This window comes from Hetaerina americana, unplaced genomic scaffold (assembly GCF_022747635.1).
Source record: "Hetaerina americana unplaced genomic scaffold, ioHetAmer1.1.p SCAF_179, whole genome shotgun sequence".
NCBI classification, from domain to species: Eukaryota; Metazoa; Arthropoda; class Insecta; order Odonata; family Calopterygidae; genus Hetaerina; species Hetaerina americana.
Window position 1 is genome coordinate 313,616 of NW_027286740.1, and position 23,322 is coordinate 336,937.

Genomic DNA, 23,322 nt, shown 5'->3' on the forward strand with positions numbered 1-23,322 from the left:
GACTGGCGAGTCTTACACTTTGGAGGTGATAGGGGAGGAGAAGCTGTGCAGTGTGGAGCTGGTGGGAAGCAAAGATGACGAGATAACTGTCGAGGAAGCCCAGCACACTTGGAGCACCGTCCGGAAGTTCATGCAAGAGAGAAGCGGGAAGCCCGGTGTGATGCAAGCGTGCGATTGGCTAGACAATGAGATGCACGAGATCTGCCGAAAGAAGATTTTCCGGTCGACAGTTCTTAAGAGCTTTGGATTGATGGTTAACTTGAGAAAATAAAGCCGTTTTAACATACCCTTGTTACTATGCCACTCTGGCTACTATGCCACTCTTTCTCGGTCCCTGCAGGTGGCATAGTAACGAGATTTGACTGTATTACATTTAACTTAGGAGAGTTAACATTTACAGTTAACCTCCCCAATTATATTTCGATGTATTGAATCATCATCAGGTCACCTGATGATGAAGTAATACATCGAAACCCGGTCATAAAATAAAAAAATTGTATCAAGTGGAAAAGTGCTTCGATCAGTTATTCATTATGTTCGACTTCCACCACATCACGCCTGAAGCTACTCAATTTGCTCCCCAATTATAGTTTGTTGTTATTTCAGGAAGCAATATTGTTGCTTATACTGTTGTTCATGACTGTTTTCCATGAATAAGGGGAGAGTATATTAATCAGTTTACTTGTTAAGAAGCATACTATTTGCCCAGATGTAGGATATTTTTTATGGAATCAGTAAATTTCCACTCTATCATGTTTTGATTAGGGGCACTTGTAATGTCAAAATTCATCTAAGATGTGAATCATGTTTTGGAATTTTGTGTGTTGATATTTTTTTAATTATGTACATCATCTGTTGTGATCCAAAAAGTCATAAATGTCACCATTTGTGCAAGTAGATATCCCTCGAGCGCATTGTTAAATGCTAGAAGCAACTTAGTTTTTGCAAATTTGAAGGAAACATTATTTTGCAATATTTGTGAATTTTAAGTTAGGCGCTCTATATATTACCATTTTGAAACTGTGATTGTGTGACTCTGACTCACCTTAGCATTATAATTGCAGTGACTCAACATATATCCATTTCAATATGTGTATGATTATTACTGTACAATTGTTTTAAGGTTCTGTGAATTGTTATGAACTGTCGTATGCTTGATCAGACACTAACAGATTTAAATTATCAACTCTGTTATAATGTGTGTAATGTGGGGTATTATAATTACATTAATTCCGATATTTTTTGGAAATTTTGACCATTTATCATAGTCTCTTAGTAAGACTTTCACTCATCGGTGAGATTGATTTGAAATTATTTATTCGCGTTGCTAGCACTAGAGTTCATCACCTCACGCTGGCATGACTTGTTTCAGCTGTAGAAAAGTAATTTATGAAAATTAGAATTATCAGTTTGAGTGATGTTTGTTCATTGACCTCTGGTTTCTGTCATTCAGGTCGCACCTATTGGACCTCGGACCAAGGATGACCTTCACATGCACCACAAACTCTACCGTCAGTCCAGTGGGGAAGTTGCGCTGAGTGCGATGGCATCGCATGCGGCCCTCATGGGGTCCTCAAATCGTGGGGGCAGCCTCTTGTCACCACAGGAGGAAATGAAGAAGGGAGGGCCAATGGGCAATGGCCCTGGGGCCAAGCCACAGCCTTTACTGGCCTCCGAAATAAACGAACCGGAGCCCTCCAAGTTGGATCACATGTTGTTTGGTAAGGATTACCTTTTCACTGCCCTGACCTGAAATTTCTCCAAATCAAAGAGTTGAGAGATAGGGAGTTATAAATTTGCCATCTCCATTAAAAACTCTTGAAGAATACCCTCTTTCATTTATCTTCATCAGTTATAGTGATAATTTATTGGCCAAATAGGTTTTTTGACATTTGCCCTGACATGAGGCTAGTCAAAAGGATGAGCACGTATGCATGTAAATACGATCACAGTCATAGTAACATGGCTGATGAACAGAGGATAATATGTATAAATTACAATCCACCAATTCATGTTATCATTGATCATATGTACACGTGAAAGCAAGGTAATAATTACAAAGCACCTGTTCGCCTTGGAAACCTGGGAAAGTATGAGTAGTCCTGTCTACTACCCTTGCTGAATGCACTACTGTACTCCTAAGCCGTAAGCAATATTAGGCAAAATATCCGTGAACCCCTCACTACATGTTGCTAAAACTCACACTTAAGCTCTGCATATCTTCCATCCCTCCACCCAAAATGCCCCTTGTTTACCTCCCTCCCCTCTATTGCTATCTTCACCATTCCATTGCCTATCAGTGCATCCTTTCTTCCTCAAATCCCTCTCCATAGATTTCTCCCTTCCCCTACTGTGCCAGAACTTCATCGATGGTTTCCCTCTCTGTCCATTTTACCTCCTCCATTCCTCTCTACACCCACCTCTCAAAGGCCTCCTATCCACCCTCATCTCTTTGACTCAATGATTAAGTTTCTCAGCCGTACAAAACTGCAAACCTTATTTAAGTTTTCTCTAGTCTTTTCTATGCATCTTTAATTTAGATGCCTGTCAACAACTCCTATTTCTTTGTAAATGCTTTTGTTTTTAATAACGTTATTATTAATTTAACATCCTTACTATTTTGCCAAATTTCTTCTGAAACAAAAACTTAGTACACTAGAGGATGTGTAGCTATTGGCTGTTGAACAAGTTGTCACAAGGAAGAAAATCCAATAGCCAATAAAAATAATGAAGAAGAACTCCAGTACTGGTATTTCGGTCACCAGGTGACCATCTACGGGGAGCGAATTGAATGGGAACTTGAACTTGGAAGAAGACTATGCACCAGGCACTGTCCAAAGTCAAGTGGGTGTTCAGGTCGGGGGGTGAGGTATATATACCTGGAGGGGCAAGGGGGGAGGGGTTAAGTGATGGTCGGTAGGTGGGGGGGAGTTTGTTGAGGTCACGTGGTAAGGAGTGGGGGAAGAGTGGTGGCTATTAGGAGGGGGCTGCCTATTTTTGAATTGACTAACGAAGTTAAAAAGTGAACTGCTGATGATGCCTGGTTCATTGTTCATAAGTTTATTCTTGTTTAAGTGAATGTGTAAACTCTCGCATGCATCGAGTTTACTGTGTTGTATCGGTTTTAATAATGTTAAGTCGTTTGGAGTAATGGAGTGTTCAGTTTCAAAAATGTGTTTGGCGACCGCTGATCTTTCGAAACGTCCGTTCTTAAAGTGTGCTATGTGTTCCTTAAATCTGATTTTGGGAATGCGTTTCGTCTGTCCAATGTAGGAGAGTTGGCAGTGTGAGCAAGTTATTTCGTAAATACCTGATTTGTCTAAATGTGGTGTTAGGTCTTTTGGGTTCCCTAAACACGTAAGAAGAGTATTACGGTTAGAGTAAGTGACCTTGGTGCCAATTTGTTTAAATACCTTATCAAGGCCTCGGGTTAATGAGGGGTTGAAAGGTAATGCGATAAATTTGTTATTGTTGTCTTCCCATTGTGGTAGGAGTGTTGTATGTTTATTAGCAAGTTTTCTTTTTTGTTTCTAACTAATTTGTCTATAATTTGGGGTGTGTATCCGTTGTTAATGGCTATGGCCTGAACACCCTCTTGACTTTGGACAGTGCCTGGTGCATAGTCTTTTTCCAAGTTCAAGTTCCCATTCGATTCGCTCCCCGTAGATGGTCACCTGGTGACCGAAATACCGGTACTGGAGTTCCTCTTCATTATTTTTATTGGCTGCAGGATTTTCTTCCTTGTGACAAAAATTAAGTAGGTGAACTTTTGTAGCTGTTGTACTTATACCCTCCAACTTTCATGTGACCTTAGTCTTCCTATTTCTTGAGAATCTCACTACAGTCATTTTCCCACTTGAAGCCCTCTTCTCTTGTCAGCAACTTGGCTGTGCCATTTCATGCTCTGACAAAACTGCAAGCTACGGGTGGAAATCTCCAGTATCACCAACACCAATAAAAACTGAAGTGGTGCTCTCGGCTGGGAAAGTTAGGGTCGTATCATTTTTATGTATTTAGGAAATAGTGTGACAACATATCATGGCGGCATACAGCCATGATAATGCACCAGCACTGATTACAAATGTGTTTGCTGGATATCTTGGAAAAATCAGTGTTCCTGATCCTTCTCATAGTCCAGACCTGCCCCCTTTGCCTTTCTCCTGTCCCCCAAGGAGATGAAACACCTCCGAGGAAAGTATTATTGATCATCATCATGCCTCATAAATTGTTACAAATTAAAATGCTGGACATTGCATCTGCCACTTTTGATTGATTGCTTCATCAGAGATCAGCGGCTGAATAAGCTGCTCAGTACTGCCTGGATAAGCATCATGATGGACGTTATCTCTAATTAAGGCAGAAGCCAATTATACCTGTGAGAGAGAAAATTCAAATTTAAAATGCCATGGCACCCAGCTAACTTCGAATCGGAGGGAATGCACGTATTGAATGCAAGTACTAACTGAATTGATGATATAGAGAATAATATTCATAATATTTTGTGTAAAGGAGATGAAGCAGGACTGTTTTACAGCCTCCTTTCACTGAATCAAATGCAGCCCAAACGTGGTGAGCATGGAGGATTTTTGTGAATTTCAGGAAATTAAATCCTGTCATCTACCTTCGAGTTTAGACCTACCTTCCAACATAAAATAGATGTTGGAAATGATGTATTCCATGTTTTAATTTGATGTTTGTGTCTTTAATTGTTTGCCATTTCAGGTCAGCACACGGTGAATAAATACATAGTTTTGGCACGAGATAGTAGCATTAACAAAATTATCAAACAGACTATGCAAACTGAGCAATTGAAGCATTGCAAGCCTACCTTTCTAGTTGGCTCAACTGGATATATTAGCTCTTCAGTCTCTTTTCCTTTAGTAAAAGTTTTTGTGTAATATTAATAAGTGTTTATTATTGTAATGTTAGTAAAACCAGGTAGTTTCACTAGAAAAATAGCCTCAATTCATTTTTGTTTGAACCTAGATTCTCTATACCTTTTCCATCATCTCATCAGGAGTTTAAATTTAGGGTTTGATTATTGCAAATGACTTAGATTGCATTTCTATCTTATAATTCTTACGGCTTATGAACCACAATATATAATTTACATCAATATGCGTTACTGTTTATTCTGCTGTTTAAAATTCCTTTACCTGCTAATAATTTAGCAATTTTTCATTTTAAGGATCTGAAAAATCTGAAAATCAAGACAAACAGCTCTGCGCTTGTTGGTGCCAAGGATGGGCTGAAATACACATAAAAAGACCAACAGGTATGAGTGGTGCTTCTTAGCTTCTATCTCTCTTTGCAGTTTTCAAAGATTGGAGAAGTGATGGAAGTATTTGATAAAGGTGATCTCTCTGTCCATGCCCACTAACATCTCTTCATTTCACATCCTAGCTTCAATGAAACATCTTCATCATCGGGTTGGTGATGATGTTTTTCCTGAAACCAGGTTGTTAAATTTAAAGATGCTGGTGTATATGAATGCAAAGATATTTATACAATATTTATACGTAATTTCCACCAAGTGATGGTCAAGATAGTCAATCTAGGTGATGGAAATGTATAATGTTGCATGAAAATCCATAGAGTCTGGAAAATCTTTTGAAATGCATAGTAGCCGATGATTTTGACTGAAAAATCAACCAGAAATGCATCTGCAAGTCATGGAGAAAGTTCAAAGATCAATTTGATGATAAATCAATTTCATGTTTGGTAATAATTTAAAAAAATTCTCCCAAGCCACATAGATAAAACATGATCAATAAAACTGTGAGCAGTATATGCAATGATGAGACAAGGAGTGGCTTTGTTGGCCCTTCCCTCCTTTCATTTCACTATTCCATTTAGTGCAGTTTCCTACCCTTCAATTTGCATGAAATCAAATATTAATTGCCCATCAATACACATTATGAAGTGTGAATACAAAAAGTACTTAAGTACTACATTGGAACCTCATACAAGGAGCATAAGTCGTTCCGTGATCTTTCTCATAAAGCAAAACACTCGTTCAGTGAAGCAAATTTTTGCATATAAATTAATGTAAAATATGACAATGCATGCAATGCAATGCAATGCATGCAATGCAATATGACATTCATTCCAAGATAAATTTTGAACAAGGTTTATTCGAAGCAAATTATGCATAAATTACTTAGGATCATGGATCACGTTCACCTTCCATTCTATCGCAGACTGAAGTAACCAGGAATGTGAGCTCGATTCATAAAAGCACAAAATAATCAAAGTAGTTCATTATATATGCTATGTACATAATTTCTTTTTACTTGAAAGATTTCTAGAGGCATTAGTTTTTGCTAACATTCAAAATTTTGTTAAAATGCAATTCAGAATTATATTAAAATAAATTCCTGGCATACGTAGCCCCTGCCCCATTGTACCATGCACACAGGGCAATGCCTCATATGCATGGTACGATGCCACAGTTTCCCATGATCTCCACATCACATTCAGTCTGCTGTTTTGGACTTAACCCTCCATCAATTGCTAGAGGAGTTCCTGAATGGTAAACAAGCAGAGTTTAGTTTTCAGATCATTGCGTAAATTGGCACAAAATATCAGCGTGAGACAGCCTTTCATTGGTTTGTGGCCGGGCAGTGCAGTGGCTCTTCCTTCTGTTACGTGTGCAAATGTTGGCTCGCTTCAGCATCATCTTCCAGGGGAGACCCATCTCGTCATAATTATAAACACGTTGTGGCCGCTAACCCTCTGAATCTACGAGCTTCCTGAAGTCACCGATTAAGTTCCCTACTACCTTGGACTCGGAGCTTGCTGCTTCACCATGTCTCATAATTCCATGGATGCCGGTTCTTCTCTTAAACTTCTCGGGCCACGCACAGATTCCCCCTTGATCGCACTATTTTTGGCTGTTGATGATCCAGGCATTTTACGAGGGTCATCCGGAAAGTAGTACCCGTTCGTGAAATAAAGACACAAAAGTAAATATTAACAAACATAAAAAATTTTATTTGAAAGAGGATACTTTAAACTACTTCTCAACATAATCTCCAAGCAAATTAAGGCATTTGTCATAACGTGTGACAAGTTTCTGTATTCCTGCTGCATAGTCCTTCGCCGCCAGCTCATTGAGATACGCGAGGGACCCATCTTGCACAAATTTTTGCATAATGCAGATGGTGTTTAACAATTTCATGAACAATTGTTCGAGAAACATTGGGAAAATGCTCACAGATGTCATCAATTGTGACGCGCCGATCGTTCCTCACGAATTCGTCAACTGAGCTCACCAGTTGGTCTGTAATGACAGACGGTCTCCCCGAACGCTCATCGTCATGTGTGTTCCCCCTCCCCATGTTGAAGTTGCGACACCACCGCCGAACAGACGACTCGTCCATTACATTGTCTCCATACACCTCCTTTAATTGGCGATGAATATCACATGGGCGAACGTTTCTTGCATTGAGGAATTTAATCACTGCCCTCACTTCACAACTGGCGGCGTTCTCAATTTTTTTAAACATTGTAAACAATCACAGAAACAACACAGGCAATGCTAGCGTCACGCAACTTGGCTCAGAGAAGGCAGACAAGCCACTGAAGCTATCTGACCTCGTCCAGCGGCTACTCGCGTCGTCAGCACTTCATGCGGCACGAACGGGTACTACTTTCCGGATGACCCTCGTATTAACTAGGTTGACTGAAATCACTTTTGTCTTCCAATAAATGATATCCTTGTAAATAGTTTCATATTGCAATTGCTTTTTGTTTGTCCATATGAGAGGCAACCGTTCAGCATTGCTGAGAATGCGATATGTAGTCATTGCAGAGATGTACTTGCCATTCCTTTGAATCACCTATCTCCTTAATTTTGTCCTTAATCTTGAGGACAGTGCTCATTGCTGATGTAGACCTAATGTATCTGTGTCAGCCATGCTCACACCTCATTCCATCTTTTGAACAATTTTAATTTTCATTTCTACAGTTATTTTCGTTCCCTCAAGGCTTTCTCCTTACGAATTTCTCTCTGAACACAAATTCTGAAAAATGTGTAATCATTAGTGACACTAAGATGCTAGCGGACCGAGTGCTAAACACACTGAAGCAGCAGGAGAGCAATCATTCTGGGTATCCCCCTCTCCTCTTCACTCTTCATGCAAAAAGTCACTCTTTAAGAGAGTCATTTCTGAGACCTATATTATTTATCATTAAGCAAATTATTCGCTATGCAAGGTGCTCTTTAAGCAAGGTTCCACATTATTTGATAGCCACTACTCTTCATAAATTGATAAGTTTTAAGGATATTTTCTCTCAGCCATGGCAACAAAAGCACCAATTGGTGCAACCCACTATAAAAATGGCTTTAATTAGTGTTCTTGAACATTGGAGAAAAATAAATATTTATGAAATAACTTTTATGTTTTTGCCAAATTTAAAAGAATTTTTTGAGTCCAGAATAGTCATTCAAAGTCAGGTCTGGGAATTTTGATACATTTATCAGAAATGTATTTATATTTCTATTTTACTCTGCCTAAGAATCAGCTTGACTATTAGATTATTGATCATTAACATTCCAACTGTCCAGTGCCACTGTAGTTATGATAGCATGGAAAAAAATGTTGACGTTTTTGTGTGGGAATGATCTCTGGTTTTTAAGTTATGGCAGTGTAAAGAAATCTTTATGAGTTCAAGGCTCTTATAAAACAATAATCGTGCAATCAATTCAAATGGGTATTGTTCAAAACTCTTGTGGCTCTGATTGAACTTTTTATGTGTGCCAGATTATGCCGTTGGACTAAAATATAATTACCTATGGCTCAAAATTAAGGGGTCTGCCATTTTATGCGACACTCTTGTGCAATTTGGAGTGCTTTAATATTCCAACAGCGAAGAGCAGTGAAGATATTCTTTGAAATGATAATTGTTAACCTGCCTTTAAAATTATTCACTCAGCTTTGAATTAATATTGTTCAAAAAATTGAAAGAGTAACTTTATTTTCCAAAGTACACTGACATGGAGTTAAATTACTGTTGAAAAGACCTTATAAAAGTGAGAAATAATAAAAAAGCCAGTAGTGAATCACAATGGTTCTTTGTGCAAGGAGTAATGCTAGATAGCCGATGGGGAAGCACAAGGCTGTGTAATGAGTATAGCTATGGAAACCATCAGGAGTAAAGCTATTTGAATGAGCGTGTAGAAATGCTGAAATCCTATTGCTTTCCATTTCTACCTTGTCACCTGATCACGCCATCACTGCTGCCGGTTTCAAGAGTGTAGGCTAGTCTTCAGAATTTTTCAGAAAAGTGGAGAGGGAAGTTTCCAGTACACAGTACTGCAAATGATTTCAATGTAAATTACATATTTGAGGGTGACAGAACCGTGTCTTGGCTTGCAATGTAACTATAGGCATGGTTCAAGTAATCTATGCTAAAAGTACACAAAATACATGGTTATATGCTGCTCAAAGAATTTGACAGGAATTATTTTGAAGCAGAAATGAAACATAAAGCTTTTAATCTATAAATTATGTGATTCTTATGCATTTAAAAAATATAAATGTAGTTTTGCGTAAAATGTAAATCCATTTAAATGATGAGGTATTCAATGTAAAAAATGTATGCTAATTTTCTTCTTAAAATTTTGTTCTCCTTACATTTTTACTTCCATGTAGCGCGTAGCTTTAGAAAAAAATTCTGATAAGTGTTTGTAGCCCTCGAACAATTATTATTTAATCCTAAACTAATTCCATGTACTTTTCCCTGTATGCTTAAATAGCGAATAACTTTTCTGGTTCATGTTAATTACTCTCTGGAATACATATATATCTAGGAGCAAAAGTACTCTAATTGATGAAGTTGAGTCTCTTTCCAGCGTAATACTTGGATGTAATGTGAAGTCATTTCTTTCACTTTATCCTCTGTGTATACAAGGTAAAATGACTTTTTATTCAACTGTTTTACTCTCTAGGTGATGTCTCTTGGGTAATGCGAATTCAAAATCAAGCTTACTTCCAAACCTCTCCACTGGACTTTCCTCTAGCGGATATCAGCACTCTCTTCTTGCCATCCCTGTCAAAGGAGGACAAAAAGTTTCAAGATTTTGTCACAGGCCACAAAAGAATTGATAGCGAAAATCTTGGAGAAAGCGAATATGATGTAAGTTATGATAATATGTGAAAACCTTCTCATGAATTGAATGAGTAAATATATTGTGTTGTCTTTTGAAGTATTTATAGAATGACCAATTCAAAGAAAATGTGGTTGATGTTATTATTTCTGCAAGTGTGAGAGTTTAATGGTGCCCTCTGAATTAGCATCCTTATGATATTTGTGCAAGAAAATGACTTTTTCAAGGACTTTATGCTGCCTATCCTCACTATTGAGAGCTTCAACTTGCTCTGATGTTGCAAGCATAATTCTGCTGTGGCTTTAAATGAGTGTCTCTGAATGATATTTGCACACCCATCAGGACATTATGTAGCCAATCTAATCTGCTTTTCCAAAATGATGCCCATGCAGTACGTACATCCCTGGCACATCTTGCACACATCTTTGAAGTCATTGAGCTGCATCTAATCTCACGGCTGAAGTCATTTTGATGCCCATTTGCAATTCAGCTTACACAGTTTTATGTTTACTCATTGCTCAAAAGTTGACATATATGTTAAACCAATGCAGTGAAAACACAATTATTTCAAACTCACTGGTAACTGTATGGTAAGCATGTTTTAATAAACACTAGGCACCCGAGGAAAACTACGGTACTAATTATTGACCCATATTATCTTATGGCCCCAGCAGTACACTCACTAGTACCATGCTCTTATTGATTCCATCATGTGTGTGTATTTGGTCATTTGGTGATGCCAAAAAAATTATGCTTAAGGTTTATTCAATGGAAATTATAAATACATTATTAAGTATCGTTAAGTATCTTCATCTTTTCTTCTATCATGGAATGAACCTGCCTGGAATGTGAATTAAGTTTGCTGAAAACAAATCACATATAGCCTGCTCTGCGGGGATTAACACTCCTTTAATTGCTAGTGGAGTTTCCAAATGGTAAAATGCAGTGGTTTAATTTTCAAATTGTTGCTAGCATTGGCACAAAATAGCAGCGTGAGATGGTCTTTCCGAATCTTTGTAATTTCTCATAACTTGCTATGGTATCCCAGCTTAACCTGTCCAAAGCAACACAGCATTCAAATACAAGCACAGAGGAATTTCAAAATTGCAACATTATTCCACAAAATGTTTGGTGTATATTATTGGAAAAATGGTTTTCATCTCTAAAGATGGAAAATGTATACTCTGAAAAAATTAAGTAACATGTCAAACAAGAATGGTAAACATTTTGTACAATTTTAATTGTTGTTTTAAATGCAAATTATTTTTTAAAAATACTTTTATGGAAGTTAAATGCACACTTGGTGGCTTTTGCTGCTCACTGAGGCAAGAGACAGCTCCGTCTCCCGCAACATCCTTCTCCACTTTCTGTGGTTTCTGTTTGTCTATTTCCTTGATTGTCATTGATGACTACCGCCCTTGTGCCGTAGGCCATACTGGACCACCACTTCGACCAGGCATCCGATGTGAGCGCATCCTTCCAAGTGGGACAGGGCGGAGCGAGCCACCTCGGCCCGAGTCCCATGCCATCCCCCTCCCCACTGCACTCCAAGAGGAGCAGCCCGTCTCCTCACATGCACAGCAGCAGTGGACTGGGGCAGCACCCGCCTGCCACGGTTCCCATAGACCGGCAGAACTCGGGAAGCAGTCAGAAGAGTGACTCCATCTCCATCAAGGAAGACGAATTACAGGTTTGCCATTGTGTGAAATCTTGAGGTGATTCATGACTAGTGCCTTGGCCATGTCACTTAGCACATTGTACAGCAGTAATGTCGAAGCTTTAATATTTGGTGTCTATTCAGAATTCTCTATAAGATAGACTTCATCAATAGTATTTCACTCGGCAGTGGATCACTGCTGACCGCACGCCTCCACTCTTCTCCGTTTATTATGCATTTGACCCCTTTGTGCACACCCTGATGGATGCTCTGCTTCCTCGCACATTCCTCTTTACTTGGCCACATGCACCTGCCGCTCGGGTATTCCTTGGGGAACCTTCCCTTCTGTTATCTTTCTAAAAAATTCATTTTGTCTCAAGGTGTGCCCTCTATGTATGTCTGTTTCTTCCTTCACTTATCCTGCTCCATGTTGCCTTTCCCTCGTCTGCTCGCATGTGTAATTCTTCATCTCTCATTGTTCATTCAATCTTAAGCATTGACCAACAGTGCCAGTATGTTCAATAGATTAAAGAATCAATGAAACCCATGTCTATATTTCATTTAATTTTCAATCGAAGATAAGTATTTTGGAACCGAAAGAAGTATTTTCTGGCCTGGCTATCAAAAGTGTGGATAACTATGATTTGTGTGTTGAGGTATAGAATGAGCCATGGAAAGATAACTGCGTTGGACAGGCATCTCACCTTGAACTATTTTTTGCATTGAAATCTGGAGAAGGCCAGTGATGAGTGTGTTTCACCCAAGGGATCTGCAAAGGTGACCGGGAGGAAAGCCGAGAAGGAGGTTGATAAGGAGGATGACTCCATGGAGCACGAGGGGGAGTGTGAGGAGGGGGAAGCGTACCCATTGGGGGGTGTGGAGGAGGAGGGCGTCAGGGGCCGTGCGTCCCCATCGGTGGCTGTTGCCATTGAGGGGCGTGCCCGCAATCCAGTGCGCCGCTCCAACTCCAGCCCAGAGATGAACAGCAACTGGCGAAACCCCTTCCTCGCAGCATCGCCCTTTGCTCACGAGAGGGATGGTGCCAGTGAAACCACGCACATGGTGATTGCAGGGGGGGGTGCCGTTGGTGACCCAGTGGAATCTGGCATGGCGGCCTCTGGTGAGAGGTGGATGGCGGATGGCAAGCCGGAGGCACCCTGCCCACCAGAACCCAAGAAGCTCAACAAGCCCATCCCCTTGACCAAGGACACCAGGTGAGGTGTGATGTCACTCTCAACCAGTGAGCATTGCTCTTATGACTGAGGGACCCAAAAGCTAAGGAACCAGACAGAGGGAATAATGATTGGATTATTATTAGAAGTAGCCTTTGAGTCAACTAAAGCTATGATGGTCTATTATTAGTTTTCACTCTTCAATGTTTTCAATTTAATAACTTGTTGCTCATTTGTATTATTCCCGAATGAAATATTTTAAGTACGTCCTTGCTGAATTCGGGGGGTCTCAAACAAAGCTTGTGAGAATGGGATGATTCAAAATTTATTGTTAGCACAGACCTATAAGGCAATGTTGAGTGAAAAATTGTATTAAAAATTATTTCAACAAAGATAACAATGATTGTAAAACTGTAGATTCTCCGAGGTACAGGAATCTTGTCATCTGACAAACATTGAATTGAAGTATTCTTGTTATAATGTGATGTATGTTATTGTATGATGTGCCATCTTTTGAAATTCCTGTAATTAAGGCAAAACATTGGAATTTAGTTTCTGATAATATTTCCTGTTCTGAAAATGATAGATAGAATCGCTGTTGTATATATATATATATATATATATATATATATATATATATATATATATATATATATATATATATATATATATATACAGGCATATTTCATTTTCTGCGTGCTGTGTAACTTTATCTATGAAATGAATGTAGTTTTTGAAAAATGCATGAAAACATTTTTGTTAGAAGTCTTATGAACCACACGTGCCACAGGGTCAGCTACGAGGCAATCCCAGAGGAAATATTTGGTCCTGGCACGACACCTCCCAGGACGTCCATGCTCCTGAACCAGGAGGTGACAAGAAGTACCGTGGGCTCGGCCCCAGGTCTCACTGCCCCCACTCCTGCTACCGTCATGGCCCCTCCACGCTCATCTAACCTACAGCCCACCGCAGGCACCGACGCTCCCCTTCCCGGGAGGAGCCCCTCCGCTGCCTCCACTCCCGCCGCCTCCTCCTCCTCATCCTCCTCAGTCCTCGTGTCGAGCAACGCCAGGGTCACAAGGGTGGGAGGAGGGCAGGATGGCCTGAGGTCTCCCACTGTGCCCGCTGCACCAATCCAGGATCTCCTTGCTTCTCATGCAGTGTTGGCGGCGGCTAAAACGGCCACACTCGCCAGTGAAGTCTATTCAAAGGTGAGTCGGACGGGTTCAATTCTACCTTCTAATTGATCCAATTCCAGGAAGTAACTGATTGGTGCCAGTTGTGCTGGAAACTCAATGGATACATACTTCCACCTCTGCCACTACCCATTGATTGTAATTAATTGGTTTTATTGTTGTCCTGCACAATCATGACGTTAGTTTTATCTCGGTAAGACACAGGGAGTTGCCCAGGATCACTGCAGACTGTAAAATGAAGGAATTTTACTGGACAAGAGAAATTTTAGGACATTTACGTCAATGTTTTTGTAATTCAATAAATGCCATCTATGTAAACATTCCATGCCATGCATCTGCTGTCCTCATAAATAAAATTATTGGAATTCAAGAATTTTTAGAAATCAAGAATGAGGAGTTTTTTTTTAATATCAGATCTGCAATTATCTGCAAGTTTGGAAGAAAATACATTCATCACCCCATGAATTGCCTTGTGAAGATATTTTTTGCAATTGTTTTCACCGAAGCATATATATCCCTGAGCTATGGACTGCAGGTAGTGCTGAAAAGAACTCTGTGAAGAAGCCAATCGATATACAATGATAATACCACCACTTGTTCTGGAATCTTTCATTAGTTGAAGCCTTCGGCAGCGAACCGGAAGGAGGATGCCATAAGTGGGTCCAGTCAGCAGATGGGGTCGAACACAGAGGGCAGCTCAAGTCAGCAACCTGCAGGGGGTGCACGTCCCGACCCCTCGTCACTGCCACCCCTGGCATTCAAGAGGGACAGGGGACACACCATCTCAGTGATGAGCCCAGTGAGGAAGCCACGGGTGGAGTGGGATTTCTCTGCATCCCGCGTGGGCGGCACCTCCCCCAGGGGTGGCAGTGGGTCCATGGCCAAGGAAGCCCCACGAACCGGTATCAATCCTAGGTATGCTGACTTCTTTTGAATTCTTCGACTGGTAGATGTTCGTCCATTCCTTAGTCCTTGTGAGCAAAGATTGATTGACTCCAGCCTTCCTTTCTTCTCGAGTGTTAATCCCCTGCAACCTGGTAACTCTTCAGTATTACATCCCTCTTTATGTACTGTAGCCCACCCATTTGCCCCTTATGTTGGTGTGGTGGTTATGACATTTGGCTGCAGGCTTAGGAGGAGTGCTAGGTTAAGATCCCAGATGATATTGGGCAGCCCCACGTAATATCCAAGCCCTATGATTTCCTAGTTGCCAGAAGTGCAGGGCGGAAGCAGAGGTCATAGGAACTGGCCCCCACATCCTGTGTCCGTTCCACCTGCCTTTATTCGGCCGAGGAATCAAAATATAATCGCCTCATTTTTTTTCCCTTCTGTTCTCTTTGACGCAATATGGCACCTAAGGTGCCCTGGTGTTTTATAAAAGAAGGCGTGATTGGTAATTTTTCATCAGATTGTCCAGTTTTTCTCACTAATTAAAATGAAATAAACGAAAAAGCTGGATTGTTGAGTGCTAACTTCCTGCGTCATCAGGTTATCGTGCATGTCCTCACATGACTGCATTTGTAATCTAAGCATAGGTGGTCAGGGTGCAATTCAGTGTGCTGATTTGGTCCCAGGGGATAAAACCCCTTAATGGTCACAGTTAATGCGAATTGTAGGGCAAATCGGATGGATGAGATTGCTTGAGTGGAACGTCCATGTCAGTTAAAAGGTTTTAATCCCCAGGAATGAGATATGTGAATGATAATGGATTGAATATTACCTCATGGTTTATTGGGTGCTTATTGCCACAGTTCCAAAAAAATTAAGGCGACAGTCACTGTAAATAAATCAGCCAATGAAACTTGATTTCAAACTATTTACTTCTTACCAGTAACAATAGAAGAAGTATCAGGCTCTGTTTTTGAATAAATCAGGCATATACTATGTCTGTGGGTACGTTGACATGTGTAATTACTTAAAAATTCATTTTGAGTGGTGAGTTTATTTCAGAAAGTATATGACACATTTAATGCAGTGTATGTTTGTATGTCAAATATATAATGAATTATTATTATTTTTGGTAATCTACCGCTTTAGGTCAGTTTTTGATGGGCACAAGCTACCTAAAAGCACAGTGGCAATTCCCTTGTCTTTGTTAACCAAATACGACCTGACTTTCAACCTCGCAATAGGCCCATCTTCTCTTCTGCATATATTCCATCGCCGTCCATTCCGCCCAACATCCCTATCCCCTATTCCTGCCCCTTCCCCCCTTGCCTAACATTCTCCCCTTTCTCACAGTCTTTAACTTCCCACTGCCACTTAATATGCCCTTCATCCATTTTCCCTGCCTCCTCATGATTTCCCCCAACAGTCCCCTCTCCTAGCCCACCATACCCAGTACCTCCTCATTTGTTTCCCTTTCGGTCCATTTCACCTTCGCCATCCTTCTCCACACCCACATTTCAAAAGCCTCCAATCTACGCCTATCCTCCTGCTTCAATTACCACGTTTCCATACTGTATGTAACTACGCTCCAAATCAAAGATTTGACAAACCTTTTCTTAACATCCTTACTCAACATTCCTGTCATCAATTCTCTCCTCATCAATGCATGCCATGCCTTGGCTGACTGGCAGACTAAAGCTTGGTCAACAGTGAATCCAACTGACTTTACAAATTCCCCAGCCACTTTCATTCCTACCTCCAGTTCTTCCCATGCCTCCGTAATCATTTCCTCTACATACAGGAATGAATATAAAACCCAAAGCTGTACTCTTAAGGGTTTTATATTCATTCCATTCATTCGGCCGTAGTACGTTCTTTATCTATTTACTCTACATACAGGTTGAACAGCAGCGGTGATAATGGGCAACCCTGCCTTACACCTCTTCCTAACACTGCCCATCCGGTTTCCCCGTTCCCCACTCGCACCTGAGCAGTCTGAGACATATAAAGGTTGCGGATCAGCCTCCTGTCCCTCCAATCTATTCCTATTTTCTGCAATATAATGATTAGTTTTTCCCATTTCACTCTATCAAATGCCTTTTCTAAATCTAAGAAAAAGACGTTCAAGGTCTGTCCAATAAATATTCAAACTGAGGCCATAAGAACTTGATTTTGCCAAATTTAGTCTACATCGATTTTGTCCCCATCTATGTACTCTCCATTCATTGCTATGCTCCTATTCCATCTTCTTTTCCATGGTTTAAAGCACCCTTGGAAGTCCTCCTCGGCAGTTAGGCTTTTTAGTTGTCTCGTCGTTTCTTGCTTTATTGTGTCTTCCACATCTTCCCAGTGATGTCCCCTCATCACATTTTTGCATTTTGGAAATCGGGGAAAGTTTGCAAGGGTTGAGATGTGGCCAATAAGGAGGATGATCAAGGATCAAGGTGATTGAATTTTTTGCCGGCAACTGGCAAACAGTCTTTGCTGAATGCACAGGTGCACGTGGTCATGGTGAAGGGGGGTCCATCCATCACCTCGAGTCGAATTCGGTCGTACACATCACGCGCGATCTCTCATACGCTTGAGAACTCTCAAGGTAGAACACTCTGCATTTACTGTTTGTCATTCAGGAAGAAATTCACGATGAACGACACAACTTCGACATCAAAGACAACCAGGAGCATCGTGGCTTTGATTTTCAATCAGTTTTCTCTCGATTTTTTGGTTCGAGGTTCATCTTTTGCCCCCCACTCCTTACTTTGCGATTTTAGTTCAATGTCATACTTGTAAAACCATGATTTGTCACCAGTGATTACCCTATTGAGAAACCCAGCGTCATTTTCAAATGAATTATTCCAGTCAGTAACTCTTTTCAACTTTTGATCTGGCGTCGGCAGCTTGGGCACGATTTTTGCACACATTTTTTTTAAACCCAAATTTTTGGTTAAAATAGTGTGCACTGTTGATTTTCCTCAAGTCAGTTCATCAGCTATCATTCGGACGGTTTTTTGACAAGCAGTAAGGACAAGGGACCGCACGCAATCGGTGTTGTTGCGAATGCAGTTGATTGAAGGTTGTCCCGGCCTTGCGTCATCCGTGGTGTCTTGACGGACATCTTTAAAATGCCTAATCCACTTGAAAACTGATATTTTCTTACGAGCATTATCACTGTAAACAGCTGCAGTCAACATGTCAGTAATTTCTTGATACTTTTTTTTACTGCACTTCTCCCAAAACCTTGCTGTTGATTCATTGCTCCGTGATTTCGTCGGTGTCCATTTTAAACAAACGGTGAAACAAGGACGACGGAAACTAACACAACAGGCATACCATACGCACAGCTCGACGATCCGCCAAGCACAGACGGCTGGCTCATTGGGCCCTCAGGCAACCAGCACCACTACTAGGTGGGGCTATAGTCCTGGCAATGGCCGCCAGTTTACACCAGTTCACGTATTTATTGGACAGACCTTGTACCTCACCTGATGAGCGTAGAAAGAAAAACTTTGCTCTCCCGCACAAAGTTATGTGGAAGTGCAAAGTTTCCTTTTGTACCCTCATCATGAAGGAATTCCACGAAGTTGAGGCTGAAGTTATCACGTTTATATACCACTTGATTGTATTCTATATTCCTCTCGTTTATTGATGTAAATACTGTAATGACTTCAGGTGTGCCTCTCTCGTTCTTGAACCCAAACTGATAATGCGCAACGTAATCCTTTGCCCTGCTCTCCCTCTTCTTGTTGATGATCTTGAGAATCACTGTGGCTGTGACATAATTAATTACAAAGTGAATAAGTCAAGGGGTATATTACATATTTCTTGTGCCTTTGTGTCAGCGTAGGTAAAAAACATCCAGATCAATCAGTTTCTTCAAAAACACAGTGAGAAAAATTTTCATGGAAATTATTTACTGAGCAGAGTAAGTAAAAAAATTGCTATTTATCGTGGAAGCAACCTTGACAGCACCAGCATTTGGAGGGAAATTTGGGTTGACGAATTATCTCACATCTTTGTGTGGATGGTTGTCATAATAGTTGACCGTGACCTTTCTGTTAACAGCTTGGTTAGAAAACACACCAGTTTCCCAGTCTGTTAGCATATCTAAACAGCTTTTTATAGTGTTCTATCATAGGTGGGGATTAGTGACAATCTGCTATTTAGAGAATTTTCTCATAGTTTTTTCCATAATTGTAAAATATTCCTTCGAGTGATAATCCCTCAAAATGCCTCTGTGAAGTGATAACAGCATTAATCAACCAAGGGTTGCTTTGATAGGTGAGTGTGAAGTTCACCTTGTGCTAAGCCCAACAGCATGTGTGAAATGGACGCATCAGTAGGGTTGGGGGGCCAGTCCCTGATTCCCTGTGTCGCCTGTGTTGTGGCTTGTGTGAAGCTGAGGGCGCCCAGAGAGGCATGCGCAGGAATCGAACCCTGGTCACAAGTCCAATGCTCTGCTCACCACATCCCTGCCGAGTGTTGATCTCATTTTATTTCTTCATTTCCAGCTTTGTGTTCCTGCAACTCTATCATAATGCTCACTTTGGCAGCACCTCTGAAAAGCCTATATTGGTGCCATCAAATAGTAAAATGGCTAAGATCGGTTTAAGGAATCTGGACTACATTCCACCTTATGAAACTCACAAGATTGGAGTGATCTATGTAGGACCAGGCCAAGCTAATTCCGAAGCAGATATTCTGAGAAATCAGTTTGGTTCTCTTAGATATGCCGAGTTTCTTCAGGTAAGTCACATTCTTTTAAATGATTGCTTCCTCGTTTTTATTTTTTCCTGAATTCATTACTTAATTTCCTGTTAACTTAGTCTCATTTTCTGGGGAGAATGCATTCATCTGTGTCGAGGGTATTCTAGAGGAGGGTGTAAAACTTTTGGATGTGATATGGAATGTGATAATTAGCATTCAGTGCACTTGACGCATTCCTCGCAACAAGGGCACACCCACCCTGAGTCTTAAGACTGCTAGCTTTATTTTCATGAGAACTTAGTTCTTCCTCCGTCAGAGTGGCTTCTTGCTGTGAGGCTGGCTCACACGTATCCGCACTTCAAGTGTGTGCCAGTTTACAGGAGAGCATGATCTTTAGGTGGGCAATGGCAAAAACGCCACTGCTTCCCGACTAACCTGGTGTCGTGGGGATCATGAGCCTTGACCTCAACAATATTGTTTGTCGGCAGGTTATAGATTATCCGGGGTGTTAGTTGTTCCTCTCCCGCATTCTATTTATTTTGATGTGTAATTGAACTTAGTAGTAGTATTTAGGGGAGGCGACCGACTGCTGAGGTCAATTGCGCCATAGGGGATGGACGGGAAAGGATGAAGGGTGGAGAGAAACCCGGCATCGGCATTAGCCTACTCTACACGAAAGGTGCCACGGGGTCCGCAGCTTAACGTCCCATCCGACGGACGGCGTACTCACTCAAAGTGCGAATGTTTTTGATTTGTCTCCCAGTGAATCCATAGGATTCAAAAGTGAGCATGGCACAAATGGTTGGCAGCCCCTGCCAAAGCACACTTACAAGCCAGGGCCATTTTACGTATGGCTTGGAATACCATTACATCTGGAAATATCTCTGTGTATCATCAAGCATGCTCAAAGTTTTTATAAAATATTAATTATTTGGTCTTACTCTAAGGAAATCAATGGAAGCCATTTTTTTTTAAGGTTGACATAGCAAAACAAAGGCACAGTATTTACTCTAAATGCCCCCTCGCCCCTTATCTTTGTGATTAAGTTCTGATTTTATGGTGCCATCTTGTAAATAATGAACAGCAGGTAAAAGAAATTTTATAAACGTACACATTCATTCAGATGCATCGTGTGTTTCTCAGGCAGTATAAAAAAAATGTTAGCAGCGATTACACAACATTTTGGAAATCACAAAATATGCACTATGCAATGATGGAGGGTGTTACTTTGTGGAAATCCTTCATGATGAAGAGCATCTTGTCTCTCCTACTCATGACAAAATGTGCTCGATGAAGCTGTATTATTAAAATTATTATCCCCTCCAAATTCAACTTTGGTTTTCTTAGTCCATTCTTTATTCATTTGAAAATGAATTGTAAATAATTGGCCAATTGTGATTCATGAGACTTGTTAGAGGCCCATTCTTAAGTTTGACAGCTCACAAAAATTACATAAATATCATACAACCATTTAGATGATGCTCTCTAAGTTTACAAATTCGTTGCAGATATGATCTTGTGTACCAGATGTATGATATCTACATCCAAATAGTAATGACATTGAGTTGCAAGGATATCATAGTGTAAAAATCATTCCCCTTGGTTGAGACCTGACCCTGGGTCCCTCGATCACCTGATGGAGTGCTTTAGCCTGTTGAGCTACGTCCCGAGGTTCCCTCTCATTTCCAGGGGCTCTCACTTTTGTGAGCACCCAAGAGATTGACTGCTGAAGTAACTGTCTGGGCATTTCCCCCACACTGCTTCGGAATTAACAAAATTCCGATTTGGACCCTCCTAAACATTGTTGATAGTAGTAGTATTTAGGGAAGGCGACCGACTGCTGAGGTCATTTGTGCCATTTGGGATGGACAGGAAAGGATGAAGGGTGGAGAGAAACCTGGCGTCGGCATTAGCCTTCTCTTTACGAAAGGCCCCAAGGGGTCCGCAGCTTAACGTCCCATCCGACGGACGGCATACTCACTCAAAGTGCACTCCACAAAGCACCTCAAGTAGGGATCGAGATACCTCAGAAAAAAATATTCAACACCACTGGGATTTGAACCCGAGTCCTCTGGGTGGGAAGCCAGTACAATAGCCACCATACCAATCCTGATCCCCGCGCTGTTGATAAAGAATAAAAGTACTCCAATTGAAAATTTGAAAGGGGAAAATCTGATTGCATGTGACTGCAGGTGTGTTCATTTTAAATAGGAGATTGCCTTGTAAACTGCAATATTTATAAACGTTGTTCTGAGGTATTATGTGTTAACAAATAATCTAAAGTAGGTTTCTGTGAACTTATTGTAATTTATTCTGTACTATTGATGTAGTTTAAATGAGGCGCCATTGTTTGCCAATACATGTCCTTTGCAGAGGCTGGGCACCATTGTGCGTCTGAGCGACATAGACCCGCACACGTTCTTCTTGGGTGGCCTGGACAGGAATGGCAACGACGGGAAGTTCACTTACATTTGGCATGATGATGTCACACAGGTAATGTGCACCACTCTGCTTATTTGTTTTGGCACGTAACGTGCATACCTAAGAATGCCAAAATGCACGCCAAATGAAATTTTTGCATTGCTTTGGATGGATCTTAGGATGAGTATTTGTAACTTAATGTAATTTTATTATGTATTGATGCATTGATGCATTCAGGTTTATGGCAGTGCGTGAACATTGTTACGCACTTTAGTCATCTTCTCTTATTCACTCCATCAGTTGCATATTTAGAAGGTGGATATAATTGTCAAATAAACATGGTAATGAATGCTTATGTTTGTTGTACATTGCCATATAATTGTGAGTATTCAAATGCCATTGCAGATAGTTTTTCATGTTGCAACTCTGATGACGACTACTGAGAGATTTAATGAGAAGAAGAAACACATAGGAAATGATTACGTAACAATTGTCTACAATGAAAGCGGTGAAGATTACAATATACAAACCGTAAAGGTAAGTTTTGAAAGTGGCACACGTATGTATATATGATACACATGCATACATTAACATCTCAGATTTGTGGCAAACTAGATTTATGAATATTCATTGTTCTCATGAAGTCAACCAAATGCATTCATTTCATTTTTTCCTTACATATTTGGTGGCATCTTATTTAATATGAACATATTCAAATGTCTCTTTAGCAATGTTTGCTCTGTCTTTCATTTAGGGTCAGTTTAATTATGCCTGTGTTGTAATTCAGCCCTTGGACCATGGGACCAACAAGGTAACTGTGAAGACAAAAGAAGAGCTAGCAGAGCACATAGGACACAGTGAGCCAAGAATTATATCCAATCAAAATGTGGCCATACTTGCACGGCAATTGGCTCTCCATGCTAATGTAAGGAAACCAGCAGCTGTGAACATTTACTGTTTGCATTATTTCTATCATTTGCTAATTTTTCCCTCACTAATGAACCCCCAATTGGCCTGCTATTTTTTGACTTTCTTCTCACAAATTACAATGTATTTAGTTCTGTGACTCTTGTCTCGTGGAAAATTATTTTTAACTCTTTAAATTATTGAAAGAAAAAATGTGGTTTTGTTAATTACACTTAATGTTTTAATCTAACCATCCAGGTGCACAGT

General features: G+C 40.5%; 1 protein-coding gene across 1 annotated transcript in view; it reads left to right on the plus strand.

Moving 5' to 3' along the window:
- Positions 1-23,322, plus strand: part of LOC139687197 (tuberin-like) — a 64,454-nt gene that overhangs the window by 37,756 nt on the left and 3,376 nt on the right. Inside the window, exons 21-31 of the mRNA XM_071584320.1 lie at positions 1,454-1,721; positions 5,189-5,275; positions 9,953-10,140; positions 11,541-11,801; positions 12,534-12,982; positions 13,731-14,151; positions 14,753-15,051; positions 19,533-19,767; positions 22,102-22,221; positions 22,555-22,686; positions 22,904-23,074. Coding sequence (XP_071440421.1) covers positions 1,454-1,721; positions 5,189-5,275; positions 9,953-10,140; positions 11,541-11,801; positions 12,534-12,982; positions 13,731-14,151; positions 14,753-15,051; positions 19,533-19,767; positions 22,102-22,221; positions 22,555-22,686; positions 22,904-23,074 — 2,631 coding nt within the window. The remainder of the gene's footprint in view (positions 1-1,453; positions 1,722-5,188; positions 5,276-9,952; positions 10,141-11,540; positions 11,802-12,533; positions 12,983-13,730; positions 14,152-14,752; positions 15,052-19,532; positions 19,768-22,101; positions 22,222-22,554; positions 22,687-22,903; positions 23,075-23,322) is intronic.